Consider the following 15,812-nt stretch of genomic DNA (forward strand, 5'->3'; position numbering starts at 1 on the left):
AGACCAAGTTACTGGCACCCAGATGCCCCCCCACCTCTGCAGTCACAACTACTGTCACCCAGCCCCACGACAGCAACTGCTAGCTGCCCTGACTGTAACACCCTCCATTAGTTTTGCCTATTTATGGCGACAGGATAGCCTATACCCTTTGGTGTCCACATTCACTCTGTACCATGCATATGAGAGTCACCCATGCTCGTGTGCCTTTGTACACTGTTCCTTCTCATCATGACAGGAATATACCACAATTTACCGACTGGATTGCAACTTGAGCTTGCCTGCTCTAAAACACATTACCTTTGATTTATTAGGTACATACATATCTTAGGAATCCACTAGAAAGAGGCCACAACACTAGTTATTTCCCAAGCTTCTGCATGAACTCTACCAATGACGGGGGCTCATCACCTCTAAGGTAAACTTTTGGGATCTCTCTAATAACTCCCTCCACCTCTAAAATGTAAGCGAATATTCAACATATGTGTTCCAACCAGAGACATGCTAAGTAGAACGAAGAACCTCCCTTCTTTAGCTCTATACCTCTAGTCATGCAATCAGGGCATACACGGGTTCTTTGGTAGCCACACCACTCTGCTGAAAAAGTCTAGGTAACCCTCTGTCATTTCATGACTGTCACACACTAGACCTTATTTACGTATGGGAATGATACAGGCATTGAACTCCTTGGAGCCCAGAAGATAGTGTTAGAAAGGCCAAACAGTTACATGAGCAGCCCAGCCCTGCTCCCAGACAAGGCTTTCCTTGCAGAGCATCCACAAGAGTGAGCCAGGAGTCACTGTTGCCATTCCCATCTTTCCCTTTGCTGCCAGGGTAAAGAAAAACCCAACTGATTTTGATTTAGGAGCCTCTATGTCTGGGTCACTATTACTATGCCTACAGCTGGCATCTTTGACTGAGTTGACACACAACTTACCCCCCCCCGCCACCCCGAAGCCCAGCTAAGCTCCCTCCGACCTATATTTCAGACGGATATAAATCCATTACTAGGTCAGTCCTTGCATCCCACGCCATCTGCACTTGGGAGCTCTGGACTCCCCTACAGCCTCAGGAGAGAAGACCAGGCAGAAGGAAGGCCACCTCAGAAAGAGCAGGGAGAGCCTGGGCGAGCTCTGGCTGCAGAAACAGATTCACACAAACGGGGCTGTAACCAGAGTCTGAATTCAAGCCAAACACAATGCCCCAGGGCACTCTATGGAGAAGGAAAAGTCGCTTCTCCGGAAGGCCCATAACCCACAGCTGTAAGCATAGCCAAGGAGGCAGGAAGCTTCCCCTGGGCCCACCTACATCTGGGATGACCAGGAAGGGGAAGTGATCCCACCACCCTAAACTAGTTGCACTTATTAATATCTAAAAAACACTAATATTTGTCTCTCCTAACAACATATTCATTATTTTAAAAATACATACACACAGACTCAGTCTGTCTTAATTTAAACATTACCCAAAATTCCCAAAACTAAATAAGTGATACTTTAAGAATGTTGCATTTGGGGGCGCCTAAAGCTCAGTGGTTAGGGTGTTGGCCACATGCTCTGGGGCTGGAGGGTTCAAACCCAGCCCAGGTGTGCTAAACAATAACAACAACAAAATAAAATAGCTGGGCATAGGGAGGCTGAGGCAAGAGAATCACTCGAGCCCAAGAGTTTGAGGTTGCTGTGAGCTACGACGTCATGGCATTCTACCAAGGATGACAAAGTGAGACTCTGTCTCAATAAAAAAATTAAAAATGATAAAAAGAATGTTATATTTGTGCTTCTAAAATTGTTAAAACTTCAGATTACACTGAGACTTTTAAGAAAAGACAGAGTGTGTGTGTGTACATGTGTAAGTATTTGTGTGCACACATACGTGTGGATGAGAGGGAGAGACAAGGATGATGGGGATAGTTAAAAACTGGGGAATCTGGGCTGTGTGCCCGTAGTACAGTTATGTGGTGCCAGCCACATGCACCGAGGTTGGCAGGTTTGAACCTGGCCGGGCCAGCTAACCAACAATGACAACTGCAACAAAATATAGCTGGGCGTTGTGACCGGCGAATGTAGTTCCAGCTACTTGGGAGGCTGAGGCAGGAGAATAGCTTAATCCCAGGAGTTGGAGGTTGCTGTGAGCTGTGACACCACAACACTCTACCAAGGGTGACATAGTGAGACTCTGTCTCAGGGGGGAAAAAAAAATTCGGGAATCTGGATGAAAGGTACATATAGGAGCTCTTCTGCTTATTTGAAAACTTTTCTGTAAGTTTAATATTATTTCAAATAAAAAAGTTTAACAATCAATTTAAAAATTCCCATATATCACAGAGGATGAGCACCCTGTGATCAAACCCCAGGAATTCACCATTGTTTATAATCTTAGTGCCTCATAGGCCAAATGATGACCCTGGTTTGCCAGAATACTCTATAGATTAATAAGAGCCCTCAGGAAGATAGACCACCCAATATTATTTCTACCCTAACAACAAACTTCTAGAGGAGAGATCCCCATCTTCTGACCCTCTCTCCCTCATCTCCTGGACTTTTTTTCTCATCCTCATAAAATTAAAAATAAATAAATAAATAAAGACAAGCCAAAATCCACCCTAGGAGTTCCAAGTTACGGAAACTGTAACATCTGGAGCTGAATTCCTAGGTTCAAATCCTAATTCCACCAATGAGCTAGTTATTAAAACAGCTGAGCCTCTGGCTCAGAGCCCATAGCTCAGTGGGTAGGGCACTGGCCACATACACCCAGGCAGGCGGGTTCGAAAATGGCCTGGGCCTGCTAAACAACAATGATGACTATAACAAAAAAAATAGCAGAGTGTTGTGGTGGGCACCTGTAGTTCCAGCTACTGGGGAGAGGCTGAGGCAAGAAAATCTCATAAGCCCAAGAGTTTGGAGTTGCTGTGATAACACAGCACTCTACTACCAAGGGCAACATAGTGAGACTCTGTCTCAAAAATAAATAAAATTTTAAAATAAGCAGCTGAGCCTCAATTTTCCTATCTGTGAAAATGGAATAATAATACTACTGACCCCCTAGGGGTGGTTGTGATGACTGAACAAGTTAATACTATAAAGTGCTTCTATCAGTGACTTATACCTAACAAGCACGGGGTAATTATTTGCTATAATGATACTATACTATCATCATTGTCAACAGAATCTTTTTTTTTTTTTTTTTTTTTTGAGACAGAGCCTCAAGCTGTCCCCCTGGGCAGAGTGCCGTGGCATTACAGCTCACAGCAACCTCCAACTCCTGGGCTCAAGCGAGTCTCCTGCCTCCGCCTCCCAAGTAGCTGGGACCACAGGCGCCCGCCACAACGCCCGGCTATTTTTTGGTTGCAGCCGTCATTGTTGTTTGGCGGGTCCGGGCTGGGGATTCGAACCCGCCACCTTAGGTGTACGTGGCTGGCGCCTTAGCCGGTTGAGCTATAGGCGCCGAGCCGTCAACAGAATCTTTTAAGGCTCTTAAAAGGGACAGAGGAATAAAAAGAAACAGCAGGAAAGAAAATGATCCTGGGATTTAGAAGAGGGGAAGATGGGGGCAGAGGCCGAGAGATGAAGGGGGCAGCGGTAAGAAGGATGTTACTGGGGAAGAGAAGGCGGCTGAGAGTGCACCTGTGAGGAGACCCCCCCCCCTTAATTAACAAGCCCCACTCCTACAAGGTGACACCAAAGCACACAGGGAATGTTTGCAGCACAGGTGAGAGACTCAATGCTGAAGGCACCAGGCTTAGATGGCTCAACCCAAGGACCCTGGAAAACAGACAGTGACAGGCTGGTACATGCTGCCAAAATGGAAAGGGCGGGATGCCAAACCCCAGGGTGCTGAGAGGAGCAGCTCGACAGCCACCACGCCTGGTCAGGAGACCTACCAGCTGGCGGCCTTTGTACACACCCTGGGTGGATGGGCCGGTCCCTGTAGCCCAATAACAGAGAAGCAGGTGGGGAGCCTCAGACAGGGCCATCCAATAGTGACGCCCCGGTCCCAATGGCTGACTGTAAAGTGGTTCACCTGCTCTAGCGACAGTGTCACCTGCGATGTTCACTGTGACATATTCTGAAAAGCTGAACCCAAACCCCAGGCCAGGATTAACCCTGCCTTTTGGATTATGGTTTCCTCCAGGCCCGCCCCCATTAAATTAGGAACAAAGTGGGGCAAAGAGAAGAAGACTCCTGGGTCTCACCTCAAAGTCCACCCCAGAACAAATGGGCTCCTTGAAGAACTTAGTCATGAACCTGGCTAAGAACACACCCTTCCTAAAACAAACACTGGGCCAGCTCTGAACACACGTGCTGGACAGCAGCCACGTCTCTGGAGGTGAGCTATGGGCTGGAGAGGCCGGATGTCTACAGGAGAAGGGAGGAACACCCACCGCCTGACAGACTGGGGACCTGGAAATGACAGAAATCCTAAGGGTGGGCTGCCTAAATCCCGGGAGTTCACAGCGTCCTTGGTGCACTAGGGACCCAACACTTGTCTCAACCAGACAACCAGAAGCCGGTGGACAGGTCCTTCCTGTGTGTACCCATGGCACTCCAGGCAGGGAAGGAAGGCAGCCCTCAGAAGATGAAGCCCTGGAACAGCTGAGCCCAGTACAAGGAAGAGAGAAAGGGATGACCTCCCTGGCAAGGCCTTGCTTATTTTCTGTACCAACAGCTTATATTAATACAGTGCTATTTTAAATCAGCACTGTACTCTAGCCCAGGGGCCCCTGATTAGCCCAGAGCTATGAACCCTAATTCCTACCCGATAAGGTCACAGCCACACCCTATGAGGCCTGAGCCTCTAGTGAGCAGGTGAAAAGACCAATGACCTTATAGAAGGGACATTTTTACTGGAAGGCTCTCCTAACCCCCATACTGGGGACCCAATCCCAGTATCATTAGGGAATGAGTGCATTTACCCCACAGAGCCAAGGGCCTCCCTCCTCATGGCCTTGACTCTGTAGGAGTCCAAGCAGCCTACACCCACTGTACCAGTTTATCCAGACAGTGGGCATCTCTTCTGGCACAATCCAGCCCCCACTCACTGTCACATGCTTCTGCCCAGGAAGGAGTTCTTTCCTGTATGCATCTATGATGGACTCCTTCCAGCAACCCTCTTCCAGGGATTCAGGACACCAGTGCTTTGAAGTCTGCTCCCTGGGAGGTGCCCTGGCCCGAGGGGCTGGCCCAGAGGGAGTGGGGACCCACCTGGCTTCCACTGCCGTGCATGATGTTCTCTGGGGTGTCATAGACCTCGGACTCCATGTGAACATGCTGGTTTTTCTCATGATTGACTTGCACCCGCAGAATTCGAAAGGAAGACCCACCAAGATCCAGGGCAATGAAATCTCCCTTTTCTGTTTAGGGAGACAACAGGTATCACATCAGATTCGAGTGTTAGGAGGTCACATGCCATGCCATGTCCACTTTTAGGCAGGGTCCTGGGCCCTGTCTGCCTCCCTCTGCCACACTTCTAACTACAGGGGAATAGAAGTACTGAATTAAGTACAAATTCCTAACCCAGCTTTTTCTAGTCCCTTACCCTATTTCAAAAACAGCACTGTTATCCATGAATAAAAATCATGAGTAGCATTTCAACCCAGAGAAAACCCTATCTCTGTGGTCCATCCCATACCTTGGGTTCCTTCCACGTTAACTCAGGTGCCAGTTAAAGCTAGCCCAGAGATGCACTTATTTCATGTGTTTATTTTACCACAACATAAAATGTACCACTACAACTATTTTGAAGTATACAGTTCATTGGCATTAAGTACATTTACTATGTTGTGCAACCAAAACCACTATTTCCAAAACGTCTTCACTACCCCGAACAGAAACTCTATAAACATTAAGCAACAACTCTCATCTTCCCTTCCCCACAGCCCCGGATAGCCACCGCTCTGCCTTCAGTCCCTATGAACTTGCATATTCTGGGTATTTCACATCAGGAGAATCAAATCGTATGTCTTTTTGTGTCTGGCTTATTTCACTCAGCATAATGTTTTTCAAGGTTTATTCATACTGTAGCATATTTTAAGACTGAATAATATCCCATGGTATAGATAGACCACATTTTGAGGTCTATCCATTCATCCCCTGGTGGATACTGGCCTTACTTCCACTCAGTGGATTGGATGCTTTTAACAGAAGTCCCTCCTGGTCACAACAGAGTAAACTAGCCCACTACAGTTACCTCCCTCAGAACCACTGTACAGTACCTGGGTTGGTCCTCAGCAGGACAAAGCAAGACCCTGAACTGCTATACACCAAGACCACCAGACAACATCAAGGGAGGTGGCCATAGGCAGGTTCCAACCATTAAGCCACCAGCAAATAGTCTTTACTCTGTATCTCATTAGTTACCTTCACACACAGTCCAAAAAAAAATGTTTAAAATCTGTTAGCTTTACTCCTGATGCTAAGGTAACATCCCCACTGTCCCAGTGTGTATACTGCCAGGGATGACAACCACCTCTGCTTCCCTGGGTCCCCATGGACCATGGAGCCCTGCTTTAGGGCATCTCATTTTCCTAAGGAAAGTTCTTTATTATCCTATCTTATGGCAACAGCATTATTGAAATGTAATCCACACACTATAAAATTCACCCATTTAAAGTATACAATTCAATGGATTTTATTTAGTATATTCAGTTCTGCAACCAGCAGCACCACACACTAGTTTTATAGCATTTTCCTAATCTCAAAGCCAAGTGCAGTGGCTCCACACCTGTAATCCTAGCAGTTAGGGAGGTTGAGGTAGAAAGATCACCTGAAGCCAGGAGTTTGAGATCGACCTAGAGAACACGAGACTCCCACCTCTACCAAAAATGGAAAAATTAGGCAGGAAGGGGGTGCACACCTACAGTCCAGCTATTTGGGATGCTGAAGAAGATCACTTTAGCCAGGGAATTGGAGGTTGCTGTGAACTATGATGACTTTACTGTACTCTAACCCAGGTGATACAGTGAGACTTTGTCTAGAATACAGAGGAAGGGAGGGGAGAAAAGAGAAACCCTGTACAAGGAGAGGGGAAGGGAAGACAGGAGAGGAGAGAAGAGAGAAGCAACCCTCTACCCTTTACCGATAGCCTCCCAAGCCCCTCATCTCCTGTAGCCCTAAGCAACCACTAGTCTACTTTCTTTCACTATAGATTTATATATACCTATTCTGGACAGTTCATACAATATGTGGCCTTAAGGTTCATTGCAGAGGATGTAGTACTATTTCATTCCTTTTAATGGCTAAATATTACACTGCATGGTTATATCACTTTTTTTTTTTTTGCAGTTTTTGGCTGGGGCTGAGTTTGAACCTACCACCTCCGGTATGTGGGACCAGTACCCTACTCTGTTGAGCCACAAGCGCCACCCAATATATCACATTTTGTTTATCCATTTGTCCTTTGATAGACATTTGATCTGTTTCCACCTATTAGCTGTTGTGGACAATGCTACTATGAACATGTATGCCCAAGTTTTCATAAGGACACATTTTTGTTTCTCTTGGGTATATACCTACGAATAGAATTGCCCTGTCAAGTGGAACCCATGTTTAACTTTTTGGGAAACCACCCTTATTCTCCAAAGCAGATGCACCATTTTACATTTCCACCTGTAATGAATGACGTTTTCAATTTCTCCCCATCTTCATCAATACTTGTAACTGTCTTGTCTTTTCGATTTTGATTTGCAATTCTCAGATGATTAACGATGTCATGTGCTTACTGCCCATTTGTATATCTTCTTTGGAGAAATGTCTATTCAGATCCCTGGCCCATTTTTAAAACTGCTTTGTCTTTTTAGTGTTGGGTTATAAGAGCTTTTTTATATGTTCTAAATATACACCTCTTTCTTAGCTTACAGATAAATGACTTGTAAATATTTTCTCCCATTCTGTGGGATGCCTTTTCACTTTCTTAATGAAGAAGCCCTAAAGTTTTTATTTTATTTTATTTTATTTTTTTGCAGTTTTTGGCCGGGGCTGGGTTTGAACCCCCCACCTCCAGCATATGGGGCTGGCGCCCTACCCTTTTGAGCCACAGGCCCTGCCTAAAGTTTTTATTTTTGATGAAGTACAATTTATCTATTTTTTCCTTTGTTATTTGTACTTTGGTGTTATATCTAAAACCCATTGCCAAATCCAAGGTAACAAAGATTCACACCTGTATTTTCTTCTAAGAGTTTGATTACTTTTAGCTCTCACATGTAGATATTTGATTCATTTTGAGTTACTTTTTTTTTTTTTTGAGACAGGGTCTTACTATGTTGCCCAGGCTGGTCTTAAACTTCTAGGCTCAAGGGATCCTCCTGCCTCAACCCCCCAAGTAGATGGGACTTACAGGTACATGCCACAGTGCCTGGCTAATTTGAGTTAATTTTTATATACGGTGCAAGGTAGAGGTCCAACTTCATTATTTTGCATGTGGATATCCAGTGTCCCTAGACATTTACTAAAAAGATTATTCTTTCCACCGAGGCATGGCAGCTCACACCTGTAATCCTAGCACTCTGGGAGGCTAGGGTAGGAGGTTAGCTAGAGCTCAGGCTGGTCTGGAACTCCAAGAGTGAGACCTTATCTCTACAAAAAATACAAAAAAATTAGTCAGGCACTGTGGTGGGGGCCTATAGTCCCAACTTCTCAGGAAACTGAAGCAGGACTGCTTAAACCCAAGAGTTTGAGATTGCTGTGAGCTAGGCTGACACAAGGTAACAGAGATTCTGTCTCAAATTAAAAAAAAAAGGAAAAATATAGTTTAAAAAAAAAGACTATTGTTTCCTTCACTGAATAGTCTTGATCATAAATATGTTTATTTCTGAACTCTCAATTCTGTCCCACTGATATCTCTCTTTTGCTCTCTGTGTGTGTGTGTGTGTGTGTGTTTAACCACAATGTCTAGATTACTGATGCTTTGCTGTAAATTTTTAAATTGGGAAGTGAAAGTCCTCCAACTTTGTTCTTTTTCAAGAATGTTTTAGCTATTCTGGGTCTTTTAAGCTTTTTAAATTTTTTTAAATGATGGTTGTTCTATTTAAAAAATTTTTTCTCTTTTACAAAATGGCTTATTTTTTAATTTGGTTCCACCAAGCTGTAAGCAATGAAACATTGCTATATTTATGAACTTAGACAGTGTTTGGTATATAACAAAAACTCAACAAATACTTGCAGAATTAATCAAGATATGAAGGAATGAAAGAACAAGCCAAGAATTCTCATTGAATTTCACTGTTCTGGCTCGGCGCCTGTGACTCAACCAGCTAAGGCGCCAGCCACATACACCTGAGCTAGTGGGTTCGAATCCAGCCTGGGCCTGTCAAACAACAATGATGGCTGCAACAACAAAAAAAAATAGCCGGGTGTTGTGGCGAGCACCTGTGTCCCAACTACTTGGGAGGCGGAGGCAGGAGAATCGCTTGAGCCCAGGAGTTGTGAGCTGTAATGCCACAGCCCTCTACCCAGGGGTACATCTTGAGGCTCTGTCTCAAAAAAAAAAAAAAAAGAATTTCACTGTTCTTATCTTTTCTCTCAGGTTCCTTGAGGGAAGGACCACAATTTAGAGTTCTTGGCATTTGTCCTTGGTATTGAGGACAGCTGAGTAAGTAGCTCGAAGCTGTGTGATCACAGGATTGGTAGTCCATTCATTCATTCAAGGCACCCCTGCTTATTGTTCATTAAGCACAAACCTGTTACACAAGGTATGAGATACAGAGAAAAAACAAAGGTTGTTTTTCCTGTTCTCTACTCACAGAATCCTTCTGTGACCTTAGATGGGTGCAAGTTTTTCCCCATTCATCAAGCAATCTGCTCTATAGTGGATTCTCTAGCCGACACCAGCTTGGTGTCCTCTAACTCAATTCTGACACTATCTACCTGGAGAAAGCAACAGATCCCACAGGCGAAGGGCTCAGTCCCACAGAATGCCCCCCTATTTCAGATGCCAGTCACAAGCATAGGCTGTGGCCTGTGTTTCCACCTGAAAGGCTATAAAGTGGGATTTCCACAATCCCCTCCTTGGGCACATTTAATTTGCTAGGGTGGCTCACAGGACTCAAGGAAACACTTTACTTGCACGTAGCCATTTATTATGAAGCTATTACAGATGAACAGCCAGATGGAAGAGGTGCATAGGCAGAAGCACATAAGAAAGGATGTGAAGCTTCCATGCCCTCTCTAGACGTGCCACTCAGGAATCTCCACGCGTCAGGCTGCCCTAAGCTTTGGGAATTTAGTCCTTTTGGGTTTTTATGGAAGCTTCATTACATGGGCACAAGAGACTAAATCATCGGCCACTGATAAGCCCTCTCAAACCTTAGCCCCTCTACTTCCTTAGATTGAGAGGAAGGGTGAAAGTGCCAACCCCCTGATCATATAGCTGGTTCCCTTGGCTACCTAGAGCCTGTGACTTAGAACAGGAAATTCCAGAGGATTTAGGAGCTCTTTAAGAACCAAGGACAAAGGTCAAATATTAGAACACAGGATTCTCTTAACACCCCTACTGATCAGGAAATTATAAGAGTTTTAGGAATGCTATGCCAGGGACTTGGGCCAGCGACCAAAATGCATATTTCTTTTTTTCTCACATTGATTGGTTTTCTTAATAAGAGCTATAATTCACAAATCATACAATTTATTTTAGTTTTTATTCATTTACTTATTTATTAATTTATTTTAGAGATAAGAGTCTCACTTTGTTGCCCCTGGTAGAGTGCTGTGGAGTCATAGCTCACAGAACCTCCAACCCTTGGGCTTAGGTGATTCTCTTGCCTCAGCCTCCTGAGTAGCTGGGACTACAGGCGTCCACCACAACACCCAGCTATTTTTTGTTATGGTTGGGCTGAGGACCGGGTTTGAACCCACCACCTTCGGTATATGGGGCTGGCGCCCTACCCACTGAGCCACAGGCGCTGCCCTTTATTTTATTTTAATTTTTTTTTGAGACAGGGTCTCACTCTGTTGCTTAAGCTTATGTATAGTGGTGTGATCAGAGCTCACTGTAATGACTCCTGTAACTCCTGGGGTCAAGTGATCCTCCCTCCTCAGCCTCCTGAGTAGCTATACTATAAGCCACATCATGACATCCAGTTAATTTTTTTTTTTAAGAGATGGGGTTTCATGGTGCTGCCCAACCTCGTATTTAATTCATGGCCTCAAGTTATTCTCCCATCTCAGCTTCCCAAAGTGCTAGGATTACAGGCATGAGCCACTCACCTATCCTGATTTACCCTTTTTTAAGTGCACAATTCAGTGGTTTTCAGGATATTTACAGAATATGTACAACTATCATCAGAATCCAATATTAGAAAATTGTCATCACCCCAAAAGAGATGGGGCAGGGGTCTTCGCAAAGCACAAAAGTGCCCTAACCCAGCCTCCTACTGTCTGCCCACTTCAGGTTTCTACTGCTCCTTTAACAAACACAGTCAATAGGGTCCCCAAGAGTTAGGGTCAAAGAAGAAAGAAAGGGTGCCATGGACTAAACTAAATATTGGACACTTCACACACCTGCAAGTGGGGGTTGATGTACCTGATAAATGGCCCCAGAGGTGGTCTCAAGAAGGCTCACTCAGCTCCTGATCTTTTCCCAAGCAGTGACCCTGGTTCCCTTCGAAGGTGTACTTTGTGGCTGGTCCGATGGTAGTGGTTTAGCAGAGCTTATAACATCAGTGTCACTAAAGTTAGTATTCAACTCCCCACTGCTAAATTTGACTGGCTTTTAAAAAAAATTTTTTAATTAAAAAAATAAATAAATGAAGGTGTGCTTTGTGGTTGCGGCTCAGCACTGGTAGCTCAGCAGCTAGGGCGTCAGCCACATACACCCGAGCTGGTGGTTTGAATCCAGCCTGGGCCCGCCAAACAACAATGACAACTACAACCAAAAAATAGCTGGGTGCTATGGCAGTGCTTGTAGTCCCAGCTACCTGGGAAGCTGAGGCAAGAAAATCACTTAAGCGCAAGAGTTTGAGGTTCCTGTGAGCTGTGACACCATAGCACTCTACCCAGAGTGACACAGACTCTGTCTCAAAAAAAAAAAAAAAAAAAATGGCAGTTGCACCTCTTCTATAAATGATATTTGCAGCTTAGACATTTTTACTTTATTTTATTTTTTTCCTTTAGCTTCAAGTTCAGCCTCTTTCTGTAACATTAGGCTTCCCTCCAACTTCCTCTTAAAATCTCTGGTTACAATCCTTCTTTCCTGCTACTGGCGCCTTTTACTTGTAACTTCTTCCCACAATTCCCATTTCCACTGAAACCAGGAGAAGCACTCTTCAAGACAAGGTTCATTACACAAAACATTTGAAGGACCCCTAGCAACCCTTCACTTTCTAATGACAGCCATTATTTCTAGTAAATAATGGAAAACAAACACAGGACAGGTGTCTCAAGTGCTGGCCTGTGTTGGAATACAGGGCAAATGTCTGCATGAAATGCCTACCTTAGTCCAGCTTAATGAATGAATTCTGTACATGAGATACAACAGCATTCTCTCCTGTTTGCAAGCCAACTACCTGATGAGAAATCTAATATTTGCACAAATATTAACTCACCTCAGTTTATGGTGAGTTCAAACAAACTAGCTAAATGATTCACTCACAGTCACACCATATTAAGGCCAGGGGGACCCCTCCCTTTCTTCATACTTAGCAAATACTGTGATGCTCATTATTTTTTATGCCAGTATATATCTTAACTTCCTCAGTCGAGTGATAAGCAACTGGAAGGCAAAGGTAATTTCGCACACTCACCTCCCTTCCACAAGGACTGAGTCCTGCAGATAGCAGGCAATCAGTGAATGTCTGCCGCCAGCTCAACAGGAAATGCCTGGGTCAAAGGCATGGTCTCTTTGGTCCTGTCCTCTGCCAGGCAGAGGACACAAGGAAGGACTTCTGAGGTGGGCAAAACGGTTTTTACTAGCTGTGTCAGATGTCTGGCATCTTTTTAGATAACTACCTTCCCATTTTTTACCCTGGAGGGTAGAGGTAGAGGCTGAGCCCCTGCTTTAGCTCCAGAGGGACCAGTGTGTGATCCAGGAACACGGCATAGGCACATCCAGAGTCACCCATCTGGACCACCATGATTGATTTGGGATGGACACACGACCCAAGTCAGCTATTGTAGCCCTCACCAAGCCGATTACTGGTCCTATGGGAGCCAGGCCTGCTCTGGGCTGGGATCCCAGCTCTGAGATACCAATCTAGGGCTGCCTCTGCCACTGCAGGGGAGAGGTGGCCTACAAATGAAGCCAACAGGAAGGTAAATTGGGCTGACTGAACAAGTAAGAGGCAGATAAGCCCCTGGATACAGAAACCAACACATAGCTGGACCTCCCAGATACAGGAATGGGTTTTCTTAAAACTAATTTCAGTTAGATTTCATTTGGCTACAACAGAAGGCTCCCAAATTCTTCATTAGGGAATGGTTCCCCCAAACACCTACTTGTCCTCAATAACAAAAAGGTATCTGTCATCCCCTCCTTTCATCTCAGATCGGTTCCCCCAATTCACATCTGTGGTGTCCAGTCACCCCCTGTCTACAGGGGACCAGAGCTACAGTCTGTGGGTTCAGCTAATGTCTGTATGGCTAGCTCAGGGTTAGAGTACCGGGAGAAGGGTGAGACAGACAGCCCTTACACTCTGCCTCCTTCCTTTGTTAACAGGGGGAAATGCCAATGAGTTCTAAAACTCTAGATCCTTCCTCTAGGGGCTGGAATTACACACTTAGGCCTAATAGGTAGAATTCTTTGGCCATGTAGTTTAGGAAAGGCCTTTCCAAAGAATTCCTACGAAGTCAATTATTATTATAAATTATGATGATGGTGCTGCTGATAACAATGACCCACCATAAGTCTTCACCGCAGTTTAGAGTTTCCAAAGCACTCATGTGATCCTGGTGAAAGCTCTGTGAGGCAGGCAGGGCAGTGATCATCATGCATGCCCATTTGATAGGTGCAGAAATGGAGGCTCAGAAAAGCTTGGTGATTTCTCCGCGGTCACACAGATAATTAACATCAGAGCCACAGATACTGATCCAGTGTTCTGGTTTTTTATTTTTATTTTACTTTTTCCTTTAGCTTCAAGTTCAGAGACTCAAGAAAGAGGTTTTCTGCAGCATTGGGCTTCCCTCCAACTTCCTCTTCAAGACTCTGGTTAAAAACCTTCCTTCCTGCTACTGGCGCCTTTTACTTGTAACTTCTTCCCACAATTCCCATTTCCACTGAAGCCGAAGCACTCTTCAAGACAAGGTTCATTACACAAAACATTTGCACGACCCCTAGCAACCCTTCACTTTCTAATGACAGCCATTATTTCTAGTAATTAATGAAAAACAAACACAGGACAGATGTCTCAAGTCCTGGCCTGTGTTGGAATACAGGGCAAATGTCTGAATGAAATGCCTACTTTAGTCCGAGCTTAATGAAGTAAATGTAATTCTGTACATGAGACGCGATGGCATTTTGTTTGCAAGCCAACTACCTAACTAAAAATCTACATCTTTGTTAAAAATCCAACTAGAACACTTAGAAATTCAGGAGATCTCACAGATGGAGAGAACTTCCAAGACAGTCCAACTATCATTCCAGATAAGAAAACTGAAATAGCCCAAATGCCTCAGGAAGAGAGGGGAAATACTTTCTTTTCTTTAGCTAGAAAGTAGTACTACATCTATTTAAGGACCCAAAATAACCGTGACCACACTATAAATCATTCTGCTTTGCATGAACAAAGATAATGGCACATCTAAGCTTCCAACAAAAAGCTTTTTTTTTTTTTCTGCTTCTCCTTTGTATAAAAACCTCTCTTTTGGGTAAAAACTATACTAGAAACAATGAAATACCCAACACTACTTCAAAAAGCTTACGATCTAATTGGTACTTCACAACCAAGGGAGACCAAACACAGAGAGACAGCTATGCCCAAGAGACCAGGTAATGAAAGAAACCAAAATATTTTACCCCCAAAGATGCCTCCCTGGTTGTTTATAACAAGTACTTGGAATTAAAGCTGGAACAGACTTTTCTCTATCTGCATAAAGACCACACAGACCTGCCAAAGAGAACAATTGTTTCTCAATACCCACTGCAGAAAAGTAGACTGAAGAATGTAACCTCTACAAGACAATGTCTGTCTCTCAGGCTCATTCACTTTCCAAAGGGAACCACTGACAAATTAATCTCTGTTCACCCTCCATTCATTCTCCCGCCTAATCATTTACTACCCCTCAGTAGAATTACCTCCATCTCCCACCTCCTCCAGCCTTGCTGAAAAGAGGCTATATCCCTCTGGGCCCCACTGGGCCATTTGGGCAATCATTCTGATTTTCCCTCATACATGTTACTAACTTTGTATGCCTTTTTCCTATAAATCTGCCTTTGTGAGTTGATTTCTCAGCAAACCCTCCCTTGACCCATATAGTATTTTTTTTTTTTTTTGAGGCAGAGTGTTGCTCTGTCGCCCTTGGTAGAGTTGCCATGGTGTCACAGCTCACAGCAACCTCCACTCTTGAGCTTAAGGATTGGATTCTCTTGCCTCAGCCTCCAAAGTAGCTGAGACTACAGGTGCCCGCCACAATGCCCAGCTATTTTTTTATTGTTATTGCAGCTGTCATTGTTGTTCAGCTGGCCCAGGCCAGTTCTAACCTACCAACCTCAGTGTATGTAGCTGGCGCTGTAACCACTGTGCTATGGGCCACGAGCCCATACATTAGTTTTGTTTTTTTGTTTTTTGTTTTTTTTTTTTTGGGACGGAGCCTCAAGCTATCCCCCTGGGTAGAGTGCCATGGCATCACGCTCACAGCAACCTCCAATTCCTGGGCTCAAGCGAGTCTCCT

At 44.5% G+C, this 15,812-nt stretch overlaps 1 protein-coding gene across 1 annotated transcript in view; it reads right to left on the reverse strand.

Moving 5' to 3' along the window:
- HK1 (hexokinase 1) overlaps positions 1 to 15,812 on the reverse strand; it is an 80,697-nt gene that overhangs the window by 35,657 nt on the left and 29,228 nt on the right. The window contains exon 3 of the mRNA XM_012801398.2: positions 5,199 to 5,347. Coding sequence (XP_012656852.1) covers positions 5,199 to 5,347 — 149 coding nt within the window. The remainder of the gene's footprint in view (positions 1 to 5,198; positions 5,348 to 15,812) is intronic.

The sequence above is a fragment of the Otolemur garnettii genome, unplaced genomic scaffold (assembly GCF_000181295.1).
Source record: "Otolemur garnettii isolate 467f Iridium unplaced genomic scaffold, OtoGar3 scaffold00008, whole genome shotgun sequence".
Classification (NCBI taxonomy): Eukaryota; Metazoa; Chordata; class Mammalia; order Primates; family Galagidae; genus Otolemur; species Otolemur garnettii.